Source organism: Ahaetulla prasina, chromosome 3 (assembly GCF_028640845.1).
Source record: "Ahaetulla prasina isolate Xishuangbanna chromosome 3, ASM2864084v1, whole genome shotgun sequence".
Taxonomy (NCBI): Eukaryota; Metazoa; Chordata; class Lepidosauria; order Squamata; family Colubridae; genus Ahaetulla; species Ahaetulla prasina.
The window spans coordinates 56,660,513-56,678,128 of record NC_080541.1 but is presented as its reverse complement, the minus strand read 5'-3'; the positions used below and the strand labels follow the sequence as shown (position 1 = coordinate 56,678,128).

At 35.9% G+C, this 17,616-nt stretch overlaps 1 protein-coding gene across 3 annotated transcripts; it reads left to right on the top strand.

Moving 5' to 3' along the window:
• The first annotated feature begins 986 nt into the window (after positions 1-986).
• On the top strand, positions 987-15,073 carry IMPACT (impact RWD domain protein). Of its 3 annotated transcripts, none has more exons than XM_058178358.1 (11): positions 987-1,115; positions 2,549-2,677; positions 3,769-3,821; positions 5,807-5,869; positions 6,569-6,654; positions 7,197-7,322; positions 8,609-8,703; positions 12,329-12,402; positions 12,791-12,881; positions 14,172-14,306; positions 14,760-15,073. In XM_058178358.1, the coding sequence occupies exons 1-11, from the start codon at positions 1,041-1,043 to the stop codon at positions 14,826-14,828; spliced, it is 996 nt and encodes a 331-aa protein (XP_058034341.1). In that variant the 5' UTR covers positions 987-1,040; the 3' UTR covers positions 14,829-15,073. The 3 variants fall into 3 exon arrangements, with proteins under 3 accessions (XP_058034341.1, XP_058034340.1, XP_058034343.1); XM_058178357.1 differs by having other exon boundaries at positions 7,194-7,322; XM_058178360.1 differs by lacking the exon at positions 14,760-15,073 and having other exon boundaries at positions 7,194-7,322; positions 12,791-12,898; positions 14,172-14,308.
• Positions 15,074-17,616: the final 2,543 nt, after the last annotated feature.

Genomic DNA, 17,616 nt, shown 5'->3' with positions numbered 1-17,616 from the left:
AAAAAGCATAAGTTTAGAATCAAGTTATATCAGATTATTAAATTCTTTTCATGCAGTTTGGTCTATTAGTTCTTTACTATCTAACTTCAGAGTTCTTTGCAATTATTTTTTTTTGTAGAAAGGTTTCCTTAACTGATTCTAGAAAAGTATCACCTAGCCTTTTGGCATTTATAAAAAAATTGTGTTCCCGTTATATTTCCTTCTTACTCAAGCCAATTACAAACTCACGTCTATATTCTTGGTCAGAAAACTACATTTAAATCACATCGCACATCATCCCTATTAATTGAAGCATGGATCCCACCAGGACTGCCAGGTTTTTTTTAAAAAAAATAGAATAGAATAGAATTTTTTATTGGCCAAGAGTGGTTGGACACACAAGGAATTTGTCTTGGTGCATACTCTCTCAGTGTACATAAAAGAAAAGATACGTTCATCAAGAATCACAAGGTACAACACTTAATGATAGTCATAGGATACGAATAAGCAATCAGGAAACAATATGAATACAAATCGTAAGGATACAAGCAACAAAGTTAAAATCATACAGTCATAAATGGAAGAAGATGGGTGATCACAACGATGAGATTAAGATTTGGTGTTCAAATAAACCCAGATTCTACATAACACCCCAATACATCAGTTTTAAACTATATTATTCTTATTTATTTGATACATACAATATAATGTATAGAAAAATAGATTTTTAAATAAAAACCTGGAAACCCAGATAAGCATCTGCATTTAAAAACCCAGCACTGGCAACCCTGCACCCCACTTTGTGCCACGACCTCGGTTTACGAACGCAGTCTCTTTCTCACAATCATCCGCCCCAAGCCCAACGACCCCCAAAGCGTGTCGGAAGCTTCCCGGGCTCTCTCTGCTCTCAGGGGGTTAACTCAGTTAAAATGCGGGAGGAGGCGAAGAGCTTCAATCGCATCACTGCGCAGGCGTGGAGTGCAAACACAACTCGTCCGGCCTTCCCTTCAAAGGATCTGTGAAGTTCCGTAGGACAGTGAGACCCACCTTTCGTGGGAGGAATGGCGGCGGAGGCGGCGGCGGCGGTAGCGGCAGCGGCAGCGGCAGCGAGCGACCCGGAAACAACGCAAAAACAAGTAAGCAGTGCTCGGTTTCGTGTGATAGGAAAGCGGTGGTGATGGTTCGATTTTAGCCAAGAGGCGAGGAGTCTAGGAAAGCGTCGAAATCTCCAAACAGGTATACAGCAAGCTTTGGGTGCCATGGATTCCAGCAAGCCTATAGGTTTGAGAAGCTGAAGTGTTTTGAAAGAATGCTCAAAATCTGTGTTCAAAATCCATCATATCCCTCCACTCTTTGGCAAGCTTGAAAAGTGGGAGGGTGGGACTACTAAAACCCAGAACCTTGTAGAATTGTGCGTATTGTTGCTCTAGGTCTCTCTTTTTGAAGTTTAAGGAACATGCAACTTTCATTTCCCTTAAAATGAGAAAATATTAATAATTTATTTGGCCAGTGTTCCTATTATTTGTATTTATTTATTTATTTAATAAATAAACATTATTATTTATTATAATTTATTATAAATAAATATTCCTATTAGTTTGATTTCCTCAACTATGTCTTTCCTAGTGACATGTTAGGTCAAGGTAGACTTACATACTGCTTCACAGTGCTTTACAGCCCTCTCTAAGCAGTTTACAGTGTCAGCATATTGCCTCCAACATTTTACCGACTTCAGAAGGATGGAAAACTGAGTCAACCAGTGAGATTCGAACTGCCAAACTGCTGACAGCCGGCAATCAGTAGAAGTAGCTTGCAGTACTGCATTCTAATCAGTGGTGAAATCAAATTTTTTTTATTACTGGTTCTGTGGGCGTGGCTTGGTGTGACTTGGTGGCCATGGCTTGGTGAGCGTGGCAGGGGAAGGATACTGCAATATCCCCATTCCCTCCCCACTCCTGGGGGAAGGATATTGCAAAATCTCCATTCCCACCCCACTCTGGGGCCAGCCAGAGGTGGTATTTGCTGGTTCTCCAAATTTCTCAAAATATTTGCTACTGGTTCTCTGAACTGCTCAAAATTTCAGCTACCGGTTCTCCAGAACCTGTCAGATTTCACCCCTGATTCTAATCACTGTGCCACCATGGTTTAATATAATAAAAATGTGCTTGGACTTCAAAAAACCGAAATAGATGATATTTTGTGGTGGGATGTACAAAAATCATACACAACAGGAAGTAAAAAAAAAATCACTGTTTGTTGAAATGTGCATATTCTTCTTACCCAGTATTTGAAAGTGGTGATAACATCAAATATTTACATTCTGCAGCCTGATATATATATGGCTAGATCCTGTTGTATATTTTCACTTCCACTGCAAACACCTCAGAATTTCTAGAGAGGTATTTATTTCCATTCTCTTTCAGCTACAGTTGCAAACCATTTCTGAAAAAAACTTGACAAAAAAACTGCAGGGATTTGTCTTAAAGAATTGGACACGACTGAACAGAAGGGGGGGAAAGGGTTCAAAGTAAAATAACTTAAACTAATTATATATAACATAATTTTGCAGACCGAAGAAATTGAAGCTCTATCAGCTATATATGGCGATGAATGGTGCACTGTTGACGAAGATGAGAAAATTTTTTGCATTAAGATTAGTGATTGCTCAGCACAGCCAAACTGGACTCTCAATTTGCAGGCAAGTTTATAGTTATATAATTGGGATTATGCTTTGAAAGTAGACCTCATCAGAGTATAGGGTTTTTCTTTGTAGGCTTTTCTTTTTCTTTCTCTAAAACAGTTTTAATGTTGGGTATAGTTGTTTCTTTTAAAAATTGATAGTAGTGCATACAATTCTGCAGAGAGTTTGGAAGGGGGAAAATTAAATGTCATTTATGCTATTGGAGCACCATCTTGTTGATATTTAAAAAGTTGATGAAGATTGAGATCTGTTTATAGAAAAACAAATTGTACTTTCTTTATTGTATAGGACTGTATAGTCTAAGACTACATCTTTTTGTGTACTTTTATAATGTTAAAGTATTTCAGAATAGAACTATAGAATTATAGAATTCTTTATTGGCCAAGCATGATTGGACACACAAGGAATTTGTCTTTGGTGCATAAGCTCTCAGTGTACATAAAAAGAAAAGATACATTCGTTAAGAATCATAAGGTAAAACACTTAATGATAGTCATGGGATACAAATAAGCAATCAAATCATACTAGGGAACAATATAAATTGTAAGGATACAGCAACAAGTTACAGTCATAAAGTCATAAGTGGGAGGAGATGGGTGATAGGAACGATGAGAAGAGTAATAGTAATGTAGACTTAGTGAATAGTTTGACAGTGTTGAGGGAATTATTTGTTTAGCAGAGTGATGGCATTAGCGAAAAAACTGTTCTTGTGTCTAGTTGTTCTGGTGTGCAGTGCTCTATAGCGTCGTTTTGAGGGTAGGAGTTGAAACAATTTATGTCCAGGATGTGAGGGGTCTGTAAATATTTTCACAGCCCTCTTTTTGACTTGTGCAGTATACAGGTCCTCAATGGAAGGCAGGTTGGTAGTAATTGTTTTTTCTGCAGTTCTAATTATCCTCTGAAGTCTGTGACTATCTTGTTGGGTTGCAGAACCAAACCAGACAGTTATAGAGGTGCAAATGACACTCAATAATTCCTCTGTAGAACTGTATCAGCAGCTCCTTGGGCAGTTTGAATTGATCTTATGGATATTTTCCCCCATTTTTTAAAGAAGATACTATTGCTGGTTGACTGTTAAAATCTTGCAGGTGATTCTGCCTCCTGAATATCCAACTTCAGCACCACCTATTTATCAACTTAAGTAAGTACATGCTTTCCAGATCCATATATCATTTTAATAATAGACAAATCTTAACTATAATCCCCCCCAATAATTTTGTTGTGCTGTAACAGAAACTCTAAAATATTTTCATTTTTTAAGCTTTTCTACATAACAGCCACGTCTGTTTTATTGCCAGAAATTTCTGTTTGAGGTATTTTTTTATAATAGCTATTTTGTTTTGTTTAAATTTTCAATAATCTTATGTTTCTGTTTTATTTTGTGTTACTTTTATTTTGGGCTGTATTATTTTTTGGTTCTGTAGTTAAACTCTGCTGGCCAGTCTGTAGGTTGTGAATATGTGGTATATAAAGGAAAACAATGAATGAATAAAGAAATTCATATTCTTTAAAGAGTTGGGAGAAAAAGGATGCACTTATGTAGAATTGACATAGAAAATACCTGAATAAATAGAAATATCTTCAACAATTGTTCAAAAAATACAATGGGCACCTCACACAGAGAAGAAACATTCCAAAGTACAGACACCAACCGAGAAGATATGTACCCATATCTACACTGTCTCATTATCAGGGTTTTTGATTATCAAATTGATTACCATACTTCTTGAGAAGAGAAACAGAAATTATGTGACCCCCTTATGAAATAGATTATCTGGATTAATTTCAGTCTGGAAATGGTATTGATCACTCTAGTGAATGATTGCTGGCAAGATTTAGATGGAGGATGTGTATCCTCTCCTTAACCTTTCAGTGCCATTAAATATCATCAACCGTGATACTTTGGGGGATTCCTTATGAGTGTTGGGGATTGGAGACATTTTAGCACATGGTTCTTTTGTTTTCTGAGTGGGCAGTCCTAATAGAAATGACATTTCTATTTTTACATATGTGTGAAATCGCAGGGAGAGGTCATCCAGTAATTCAGGATGTTGAATAATGAGTAGGTAATATAATCCAGTTTACCTCTCCGACTGGGCATGCAGTGGAAAATGAGTCAAGGAGATCCTTTGCTCAGCTTCAGCTAGTGTGCCAATTTAGCCTTTCCAAGATCTGCAGATAATGGTGACAATAGTTTATGCCCCTGATCTCGTGGTTAGATTACTGCAATTCACACTTCATGGGGTTGCCCTGACGGCAAGTTGGAAGGAGTGTGGCACTGAGTGCAATTACCTGCATGGTGATTAGAAATAATAGATTTAGTAGAATTGTATCAATTTTGTTGGGAGTGCATTGATAGCCAGTGAGCATTTGGATGCAGTTCAAAGTGCTGGTTATCCATTATGGCTTGACTTCTCATTACTTTTATTTACTACTATCTTGATCTGGATAAATTCTGTTTGCCCAACACATTCAGACCAGGGAGATCTTGTAGATTCCCCTTAAGACATGAAGGTGGTAGAAACTTGAAAGCAGACTTTCTTGGTCATAACTTCTGTTCCCTGAAATAGCATACTTCCCATAGTCAGGTTGGCTCCCTCCTTACTGTCATTTTACAAGAATGCTATAACAGTGGTTTTCCAAAGACCCTTTGGTAGAGGGGTGTTACCTCACTGGAAGCAGCTGCTGATGGGGCACTGACAGTTTAGGTCAGAGTTTCTGAACTTCAGCAACTTTAAGACATGGACCAACTCCCAGAATTTCCCAGCCACACATCTTAAAGTTGCTGAAGTTGAGAACCACTGCTTCATGCTAAGACGAGGCTAGATGTGGGAGTGTTCTTATTCTGTGTTTACTTTGTTAACACTAGGCTACTTAGAAACCTTAGAATTATTACTTAAACATGGATGCTCTCCAATTCATTGGAGAACCTAGAGTGAATTGGGGAGCATATATGTTTATGTAATAATTATATTCCATACAATATAAATTAAAAACTTAAGCATACATGTTTAATAATTATATTGTAATTATACTTATTGATAACTTGCAATTTTTATGGTATATAAATAGGATATGGTTTAGAAGATGCTATCAATAGAAACTGGCATGTTCATTATGTTCCAGTGCTCCTTGGATTTTACAAAAGGAATATGAAGAACTGGCAAATCATCTAGAAGAAATCTATGTGTAAGTAGTATATATTTCTATCATGTTTTAAGGTACAGTTTTAAAAATGTACAGTATTTGTGTTTTTAAAAATCTAAACACTCATAATTCCAGCAGGTGGCAGTACAATGCAAAAAGTATAGTAAACAGATATGTTTCAAAAAAATTAGATACCTAGATTTTAGACAGGGAGAATGGGCCTCTTTCCTTTCATGATCAGAATTACTTGAAGAATTATGTTTGCGATCCAGAGATCTACATGATCAAAACGCATGTCAGTTGAATTTCGTACATTTTGCAACAAAGTACTGCCTACCCCAAGTTGCTTTTGCAAGTATCTTAATGTTATGTGGTGATAATTGTAGGTAATAAAGAGAAATTGTAGAAACTCTTTTGTTTGGTGCAGCTGTGCCTTCTAAAGCTTCCAGTTAACTGTGCCTTCTAAAGCTTCCAGTTAAACCCATGCTGAGAGATCTGAATAGACTCATTTTGGGAAAGCCCCATGGTTGAATGACATAGGTGCTGATTGGTGTTCCCCATTTGGATCATTACTGTATATAAAAGTGATTATCTGGGAGAAAGTTTAGAGAAAACAAAATTACATGAGGTCAATTTACCAGGGGCTTTGAGGGCCTTATTCTGTGATATTAAAATATAGGATTGTTCTTATTTTTAAATTAAGAGCTTCTTGATATATCATCTGTAATTGGCTTGTTTCAGACAGAACCTTGGTGAAAGCATTCTTTATCTGTGGGTAGAGAAGATACGTGAGGTTTTGATAGAAAAATCCCAGTCATCTGAATCGGGTAATATGCAATGTGTTGTTTGGCCTCTTTATATAACAGGAAATTGGTTTATAATTGAAAATAAGTAGAAGATATTTGTGGACAAAATGAAATGTAGCATTGTGGCAGCATAGCAAATGGGCCAAACTTTTTCACTTTGAAATTTTAGCTATCTTGCCCATCCTGTATTTTAGTTTCTATATATGATTTGCATAGTGTCATTTTAGTATTGCCACAGAGTCATGTTTAGATGCATGTTGACGGTGCCGCAGTATTATATCTCAGAGAGTGAGCAGGTGAAATATGCAAGCTTTATGAATTGGATAGATTGATAGATCGATCAACAGACAGACAGTCAAAGTGTTACATATTTTAGGTTTGATAGAAAACACATAAGGGTCAGGAAAATACTACAAGCATCTGTAAATCTTTAAATATAAAAATTACATAAAGATGTATTGGGCAAAATAGCATGGAAATGGAATTTTAATATTGATTTCTTTAGAGCTCTTGCCACTTAAATACTGTAAGTATTAACTGGCATTGATTTTTTTTACCAGTAGGCCCAGATAATAAAAAAATTACAGAAGAAACAGATGTGGACTATGAAGAAGAATTTGCACTGGAATATGAGCTTCTTCCAGATTGTACAGCTATAAAGTTAAATTTTGATCTGTCTGAAAAAAAAGGTAAAGTTGCTATTGCTGTCCCATTATATTTCACTTAAGCTTATATAACAATAAAGAGGAAAAGCAGCTCAAGGGATATGATAACATTAAGCCCCTATGAAGAGAATGATATCATAACAACAGAGAAGTTGCTCTACACGTCACTGGTTCATCTAGCTTTATAATATTAACACAGATTGCCTTCATCATTAGGAAATGAGAGTGCTTTTTTCTTCTTCGATAATGGGATGGATATGGACCTCCTACTTGTTAAACATTGGTTTTACTATTGCACAAAGGTGTGACAGGGCCATGCAGTTGCCTCTGGCCCTCTTCCCTATAGCCATATGTCAGATATGAATATCTGAATTGGGGAAAGTGTTGAAATAAACACTGTTTCGCGATCTACAGCCTGACTACATAGGATTCCAACTTATATGTGCATATGGATATACATATACTGTGTGTATTCATATGTAGTTGCTTATATTTCCATATCTCAGATATTTGTTAAGAACGTGCAGTCCTTTGGATTTGATTTCTAGGAGATACTTCATAATGCACAGGTTCTAAGCAAATATGTCACTTTCTAAAATCTAGGTCCCAGCTGAAACAAGAAAAGAACAAATAACAGAATTCTAAGATGAAGGAATCTTTATTCCTTAACCTAGTTGCCTTGGTTCTTTGTAAATAGTACAGCGAGATCTTGGTGATTAGATTATATGGGCTAAGTGTGAATTTTTACTTTTACAGTCTGTTTCTTTGCATTCTTCTATCTCAGTGTTGGTGAACTTTTTCAGCACCCAGTGCCGAAATGGGAGCACACATATGTGAGGGAGGCACCAGAAACCAGAAGAGCAGCTCCTCTGCACGCATCTACACGGCGGAAAGCTGAGCTTCCAGTTTCCGGTGTGCACATGCGCGCCGGTCACCTAATCTTCTGGTTTCTGGCACACATGGAACCTGGAAGAGCAATGGATGACGGCTGGGTGTGCCCAGAGAGATGGCTCTGCATGCCACTTCCGACACATGTGCCATAGATTCACCATCACTCTTCTGTCTTGTTTCCTAGTTTGAGCCAACCCATGCTTTGCATTTGGCTGAAAAACAGGACTAAAGTCTTAAAAGCAATAAGCATAGGAAAGGAAAATTTTAAAGATTGATGAACATGACTAGAAATCATTGTTGTTAATATTTAAAGAGCCCAGAGATGATATTTGTGAAGAAAATATTTCAAAATTCTATTTGGAATAGTAGAAAGTTCAGTGAGCCATCCTTCCACAAAATCTGAATGTTTCAATTTTCAGATGAAGAGTTACCTCCAATTTATCATGGGAACCCAATTACAGACCGAAGAAGCACATTTCAGGCACATTTAGCACCTGTTGTGTGCCTCGAGCAGGTTAGTAAAGCCTGCTTGCAACCAATCATGTCATTATGTTATCCAATAGGTTATACTTATGGCTTCAGCATATTCATATCTATAAATTAATTGAAAAAACACCAAAGAACTGCTTGATAATATTATAAATTTGCAGACCTCACTATCCAATTCAGTAATTGATTAATCTTGAAGTTCATATACGGTGGAGATTCTGATTTTATTTTATTTTTTTGCTCTAATGTCAGTAAACAGCAATATGTTAAGTAGCTTTTTTTCTCAGGTTGAGTAACCTTATAGGTAAGTTGTTATGTAGAAGGATTTTCTGATTATGTGGATTTGGAAACAGGGCCATACTGCTGCAGAAAAATAAGTACTATATCAATGCATTATGTTGACTGATAGAAGTGAAAATAGCACTTGGGTATTTTGCTTGTAACCTATGCAAATGTGGGAAATGTGGTATCAAGAAAGGACATCTTGGTGCATTATAAATTTAGCTTACTGTCTGGCAACTTATAGTATCTATACTGCTTCTTTATAGTCAGGCCCATTAGTACGTGAATGGAAAATGAATGAAAGATTTAACATAGACTGAAACAAGATCAGAATGGAGCTGGAGAAGGTTGAGACATGGATCATAGACAAGAATGATGGATAAGAAATGAGACATGAGAAAATAATTGTTTGGGATATTAAGAGGCTTAATACTACTGAAACGAATACTAAATTCCTGGACTAACTTTTGGACAAGCAAAGGGAACCAGTTAAAAACTTCTATTGTCTTATAAAAGATATCAGCCTGTGAATGGGCAGGATAACAAGACTGCAGGAAGGAAAAATAATATAGAATTCTGAATGCTATGGGAGACATAGCAATGTGGCAAAGTGTTCAGGAGGGCAGAGTATGACATCTACTTTAGTGTGCACCAATTCAGGTAGAACTTTTTTCCAAGTGAGTTAGTGTGTAAGATGATATATCAAAAACAAACATTTAGGCACTACCTGCTAATTAGAGAATATTATTTTCAGACAGCAACACCATGACTTTCCACCTGCTTTTTCTCCAAAACTCATCCTGGCTGCATTATTGTAGCATCCACACTAAACCTAGGGAAAACATCTAACTAACATCTGTGTTGCATTTTTATTACAGTAGACACTCTTTAATAGTAAGCAAATTTTGTTCTGTAATAATAGAATTGCATTCTTTTTTAATGCGGGTCTGATATCTGGACTGCATCATTATCTGTTGGTATCTAAGTTAGTTAATAAAATGTGGTGAATCATAATTTTCTTTTTCCTGGTGTGTTTTTATTCAAAAACATCAATGTTTTAATTACAAGTGTCATCTTTATCATTAGATGTTCAGAAACTTTTAAAATAGAAAGCCAGGATATAACTTTAATTAAATAAAAACAGTTATAATTATTGTATTTCCTGCCTTGTCTCAGATGCTTATATTGACAAAATATGCAAAAATATAGTAGCCATGACTGGTAGATAACTGGGTGGAACCAACTATATTAATAGGCAGTGTTGCAAGTTATCATTCAAAGATTTTGACAATGCCAGTTTATCTACCTCTACCATCATGTCTTTGTGACTAAAGTATCCCATAACATCTCACTTATGGTTATGCAACAGTCACACAGATCAGAGAAAAGCATGAGTGGGCAGATAAAATATACATACAAAACTCCTATTAATTAGAAATAGTGGTCCCTGGTTCTCCTCAAGTTATTTGACCTCAGTGCCCATTATTCATAACTACTGCAATTAAGGTTTTTATTGATTAGGCTCCACCAATATCTGGAAGACTATGGATTACCCACTTGTGGGGCCCATTTGTTTTGGGATAAGTTTCATTACACTTAAAAGTTTTTCATACACTGCTTTTTTTCATGCATGTGTCTCATGATGTACCAATTTATTCCTTTTTAGATGTGTTGTGGAACATTTTTGTTATATACAAATGAACCAATAGGTAATTATAGCACTGTTTATTTAGCTACATTGTCCTCCTTGGTCTTGGCCTTTTAACTAAGATCAAGTGTTGGAAGAGAGAGTTATTGTATATAAGAAGTATGAGCTACACTTCAGCAGTGTTCTTCTCACTGACATAGTAAGAGAATTTGCTTTGAAATAATGGAAACACAACACAAATAAATATTGAAGATGTATTTAGATGACTCTAGAGGAATGACTTTTCTCTTTTGAATTAAATGCTGTTTGCTTGCCAGACATGTTTTCTCAAGCTCTCAGAGCTTTAATATTGTTTTGCTTAAAGTGGTATTAATTATGCATTGTTTATTAAAACAGTTTCTTTACACAGCCTTTATTATATAGGGAAATGTAATCTCTCTGATAAGAATAATACAGTTGTTACTATATTTGAAGGGAGACAGGAAAAAGACAACTTAAAAATTATAGCCTAATTATTTATTGAAATCTTTTGTGACTGTAATGCAGACAATGGAAACAAATGTGTTAGAGAAGACATATTTATTACTACAAGCTAACCCATTGGACAGAGAATGAGGTGGCTGGATGGAGTCACTGAAGCCGTAGGCATGAGCTTAAATGGACTCCAGAGGATGGTAGAGGACAAAAAAGCCTGGAGGAACGTTGTCCATAGGGTTGCAATGGGTCGGACACGACTTCGCAACTAACAACAACAACAAAACCCATTGGATTCTGCAATTTACTAGGCAGGCTGGAAGCAAAGTTAAAATATTTCAGTCCTATACATTTTGATTTCATAGAAGAAAGGCACTACAGAATATAGCAACTTAAGCATCACTAAGTCAATGTTAGTCATATTTTGAACAGATTTCCTGATTTTTGTAGGTGTATTCTTAATTAGGCCTAAATCTAGATCCAAGCCAACAATCTGAAATATTAATGTTGAATACCAAAGATCACATACTGATTAAATCTGCTAACTTAATTATTGCTGTTTCATATTTATCTTCAAGGATCATTTGAGTTTCTATAAATTGGGTAGTGCTTTTTTGTGGCATCTGATGAAAACTGATTTCCTTTGACGACAATATTGGCAATATTATTTCTACCATTTAGTGTGGAATCGGAAAGCTGCTCTATTTTCTATGTATATTAACACCATCAATTTATAACTTGTTATTACATCTCTTTCCACAATTTTTGTTCTACATTTCTGCCTGCTTGATTTCTTTATTTTATCCATAATGTTTATTTAATATAATAATAAATGCCTTGTATCCTAAATTCCTACTCAATTCAGTTAAGGGGGAAAGTTACTTCTGGGCATTTGCCATCTCCCTGTTGTCTATTGTATCATCTGTTCCTAAGAATTTACCAAATCTTAGAAGCAAAGTTCTCTAAAGGAGCAATTTTGTGATCTCTTTCCTATTGAAGGGAAGGGAATTCAAGTTTCTGCCCCAATTGTCATCGAAGAGTGCTTTTCAAAAGGGCTAGAAAGTACAATCTATTCTAAGAGAAAGAAAGTGTGTTGGCTAAAATGTGTATTTTATATTCTCAGATCAAATTTGCACTTAATTGTATTCAAATATACAAGACTTAAGCATCAATAAGGAGTTTGCAAAATCTCCAAGTAAAGCATATAAATCCTAATTATTGTCTGAAACTCTATTTTTCTTCCAAGGTGAAAAATATTCTTGCTGAGTTGTACAAAAATAAGAAAATAGCCAGTGCTACTCACAACATATATGCTTACAGGTAGGTAGCTAAGATTTGATAGTAAGGATAAAAATCTAATTAATGGTCTGTCTCTTGGATCTATATCTTCAGACCCAATAGAATTGCATGTGATTATGGGGGTGGGGGTAAAATAATTCATGGATTATGGGGGTGGGGGTAAAATAAAATTATTATTTAATATTTTTCTTTTTATTCTTTTTATTTCTTTTAAATGGTGTTTTTATGTCCTTGTAAGCTGCCTTGAGTCTCCATGTACAAGGAGGCAGCAATAATTTTTTTACAAATAAATTAGTCATGGATTTTAGAGAATTTTATAAAAGCAGTAGCTTGATAAGCGAGCAAATGTAATATGATATAGAATCAGACACATATTTCCATTGTGATCTAGTATAGTTTTTATTTTAAGGATATACTGTGAAGACAAGCAGACTTTTTTACAAGATTGTGAAGATGATGGTGAAACAGCAGCCGGGGGTCGTCTTCTCCATCTTATGCAGGTGAAAAGAATCAATTGGTAACAAGATATTTTTTACTCTTTGTAGCTATAACGTTTATGATCAGGAGATTCATAGCCATAGCATTCTAATCAGACAAACTTTTGTTAATAGATACAGTGGCCTATTTGAGAGGATTATTTGTTATTTAGAATATTTTGATCAATGATGGGTGAAAATTCAGACGAGATCAATAATTGGTGTATTGAATGAAAATATTACTAATTTCCAGAATCATAAAGTGGCAATTGGTGTTTAAAGTTCTCTTGCTTATCTCTAGCTTTTTCTTGCCTATGATTCATACCACTGCCTGGACAGGATGAATACCGTAATTTTAGAATGAAGTACCGTATTTTTTGGAGTATAAGACGCACTCCCCCCCACCCAAAAGAGGCTGAAAATTTGGGTGCGTCTTATACTCCGAATGTAGCTTTTTCGCAGCTGTTTTTCAGCCCTAACGAAGTGCTAGCGAGTGAAGCGATCTTCCGCGCTTCGCCTGCTTTTCTCATTGCTGCTCCTTCCAACGATCAACTATGCTTTAGAAGCTGTTTTTCAGCCCTAACGAAGCGCTAGCGAGTGAAGTGATCTTCTGCGCTTCACCTGCTTTTCTCATTACTTCTCTCTCTGATGATCAGCTGTGCTTTAGAAACTGTTTTTTATCCCCAACCAGGTGCGTTTCCCCCCCCCCCCTATTCTCCAGCATAATATCCAGCATTTCCAATCATTTCTTTGTGGACTATAAATCCATCATCCAAAACAAAATTGTAGGTTACATTATCTGAAAAAACTTAGATTGGAAAGGCAATGCTAAATTATATAGCAAATAGGTAAGAGCTAGGTTTGCTTTGCCTTGAAAGAGTACAGAAAATATATATGAAGCATCTAGCCATCTTTTCAGTTGTTGCTGATGGTCTGACTGACAGGATAAACAGGAGTTTAAAGTTACAAGAAAGAACATCGGACTTATTAGCTTCCTCCTTCCTTCACCTAGTAGAAAGCAGAAGGTCTGCTTTCAGAATTTTTTGTTTAAAACTATATATCAAATTTGCATGGTGTCTGAAAATGAATACCTTGTAAAAAACTGATTTAATGGCATCAACCACAACTATGAAGATGGCTTGCTTCAAATCGCGGAGTCAGTGCTGCAAAAGTTATGTTTCCTACCCTTCTACAAGTAGGGTAGTATGGGTTGAGCTGACAATTAAGAAATGCTCGTTGTATGTAACAAAGTGAATTAGATAGTTGTAAATCATCTTCTAAATATGAATATGTATGTGATTTTTTTAAATACAGATCCTGAATGTCCACAATGTTTTGGTGGTAGTGTCCCGCTGGTATGGTGGTATCCTTTTAGGACCAGATCGTTTCAAACATATCAACAATTGTGCCAGAAATATCCTCGTGGAGCAAAATTACAGTAATCTATCTGTAAGTTTTTAATAAAATATCTATAGCAGTAGCTTTCTTCGGATATGTTCCTTTTGGTATGGGTAAGGGTAAAGCTGAAATCCATGCCTAATCAGTGACAATGAATGCTATCAACAATAGTATCCCGTAAGTGAATTTATCAAAGTGTTTTTTATTTAAGAAAAAATATGAAAATTTCCTTGTAAACAATTTCTCATTTAAACAATTATCAACCTTTTATTACTTTTATAACCAATTTTTACCCAACACAAATAATTTTAAATAATTTATATGTATAAAACTTTCCCCAAAGCGTTCATGAAATAGGGATAAAGTAAGTGTAATAGAATATTAATTTTAGGTAATTAACCCTGACTATATGCTAGCGGTGTTGAGAAAAAATGTGATCTGTGTAAAACAGTAACAATTAATTAGGTATGTTTATCTGATTTTTTTAATAATTTATTTTTCTAGCAAAATTCATCTAAGCCTCTTGGAAAGAACAAAAGAATGAGAAAAGACAAGAAGAAAGCAGAACATTGATGTGTTTTGCAGAATTACATAGTAGTATTTCATCTTTTGATTGTCACCACTCAGTGATTCTATTTGACTTAATATTTTAAATCTTTTGTTCCAAAAGCACGAAAACACTTTGCAGTAAAAAGAGAGAGACATTTTTCTTCGTAAGAAAATCCAGCAATTACAGCAGTAGCAGCAGACCCAGAAAACACCTTCAAATTCATTCACTGTTTCAGCTGCTGAAAAATTAAAGCCTTTCAATATAAAAACTTCCCTCTGAACTTAGTCTTTGTTAAAAAAGCAATAAATGAGAAGACAGAATTTCTTCTCTTTGTCCTTCTGGGGTAAATATTTTAATAATGTATGGTAGTAAGAATTTGTTTAACCAAGCAATCTTGAATGCCTCTCTTACGCCAAGTGTCAATTTTACTTCACACGGAAATTTCAGATACCTCTTTTCCTATTGCTTGACTGTGACACAAACTTTAAGCAAGACATACGATAGGTCTGAGAATTGACTGTACATGTTTTCACCAAATTTCATCAGATTATTGAAATCTCGTTCCCACAAAGGGTGGCTGGTTACACAAAACAGGTACATAATTATTATCTCCTGAAGTTAATTCAATATCACTTTAATCAAAGCCAAGACTTAAGATATGAGACATTTTGTTCACTACATTGGTAAACTTTGAGGTATACTTTTGAATTAGAATTATGAAAGAATGAATGTAATTCATTTCGGATTCGAGAGTACCATTTCCTAAATGATATTATCTTTTCTTATTCAACATAATTTTCATAGTGATAATTAGGTTGTCCACATATAAGAGAAACTAAAGTACTTGACATTTTCATGTGTCGTTTTCTTGGAGATGGCAAAATACAGGTATTTCTTGACTTACAACCAAAATTGAGCCCAGCATTTATATTGCGAAATGAGAAATTTGTTGAGTTTTGTCCCATTTTATGACTTTTCTTGCCACATTTTTTAAATGAACCACTACAGTTGTTAAAATAGTAACAGTTATTAAATTAATCTGGCTTCCTCATTGATTGCTTGTCAGAAGGTCGCAAAAGATGATCACATGATCCCCGGACACTGCAACCGTCATCAATATGAATCAGTTGTCAAGCATTCAAATGTAAATCACGTTGACCATGGGGATGCTGCAAAGGTCATAAGTGTGGAAAATGGTCATAAGTCACTTTTTAGTGACTTTGAACAGTCACTAAATGAACTGTTGTAAGTCGAGGACTATCTGTATTTTAAACTGAACTATTTTTTTAATTTCTGATGTAATTATGTAAAGTGTTACAGATACATTGTATTGAATACAATAGATCAGATTATTTCTGACACAGTTTCTCAAATCATAGAAAAGCAATCTTGATAGTCTTCAACTACCAGAGTAAAACTACCTTTGACAGTAACTATCTTTAAAAAAAAAAAAAAGTCTGATTTTTTTTGAATACTCTCAACTTTGAATGAAATACAGCTGTTCTTAGGAGTCAGAAAACAACTCTTGTAAAGAATCATTTACATCAGGGATGTCAAATTTGCAGCCCATGGGCCGGATACGTCCGTGCTGGCCACGCCCATCCCCAGTTTAGCAAAGGAAAAAGTCACCATACATCGCATGACCATGTGAAGCAGAGGTGGGTTTCAGCAGGTTCTGACCAGTTCTGGAGAACCGGTAGCGGAAATTTTGAGTAGTTCGGAGAACCGGTAGTAAAAATACTGACAGGCCCCGCCCCCATCTATTCTCTGTCTCCCGAGTCCCAGCTGATCAGGAGGAAATGGGGATTTTGCAGTAACCTTCCCCTGGAGTGGGGTGGGATTTTACAGTATCCTTCCCCTGGAGTGGGGAGGGAATGGGGAGTTTGCAGTATCCTTCTGGAGTGGGGAGGGAATGGGGAGTTTGCAGTATCCTTCCCCTGAATTGGGGTGGGAATGGAGATTTTACAGTATCCTTCCCCTGCCACGCCCACCAAGCCATCCCACACCCACCAAGCCATGCCGACAGAACCGGTAGTAAAAAAATTTGAAACCCACCACTGATGTGAAGATGTGAGCTTGACACCCCTGATTTACATAATTGGAACAGAACAATAAAGACATTTGGCACTCTTAAAAACACATTGCGATCAAGCAGTTTGTGAAATTTCAATTCTTGAAAGCATTGTCACAGCTCTTAAATTGTGTAATCTAAAATTGAGTCAGATGAAGGAGAAAACTACTGGAGGTATTGAATTATCCCAAAATAAATTAAGGTGGGGAAGAGGGGAGGAAAGAGAAAATAGTATCTTTTGTTCTAGTTTGCTGCAACCAGGGAAGTTTTATTAATTAACCTTGCCTTAGAGCAACACTGTGAATAGCTACTGATGGAGAAACTCTTGCATTTGGGAGCAGCTTGCAAAAGAAATAACATTGATATTTACTTGCAAAAAGCAGCCAAGGCAGGGTGAATTTCCAACTACATAATTCTTTCTTTGGGTGATGTGCACAGCTTATACTATCTGCCTAAATAGGTACCAGCTTTGTGATATAGGTATTTATAGTGCTGGGCTAGGACTCTGTTATCCTATGCCACAACTCTCCAATTGGCCTTGAACTGATCCCGCACATGCCTGTCTTTGAATAAGTGTTGACTCCTGGCCATTGCCTGGATTAGTCCCTGCAGTTGTTTTCAAGGTCACCCAGCTCACAATCCCTTAGTTTCTAGCCTGGTGTCTTAACCCTACACCAAACTGGCTTTCAGTGTAATCTATTTATAGGTGATATTATTATAAAAATTGAAGTTACATACAT

Coding starts and splice junctions, on each gene's coding strand:
- IMPACT (XM_058178357.1), top strand. CDS start 1,041: ATGGCGGCGGAGGCGGCGGCGGCGGTAGCGGCAGCGGCAGCGGCAGCG. Junction 5,870..6,568: donor CATCTAGAAGAAATCTATGT/GTAAGTAGTATA, acceptor GGCTTGTTTCAG/ACAGAACCTTGGTGAAAGCA. Junction 6,655..7,193: donor ATCCCAGTCATCTGAATCGG/GTAATATGCAAT, acceptor TTTTTTTACCAG/TAGGCCCAGATAATAAAAAA.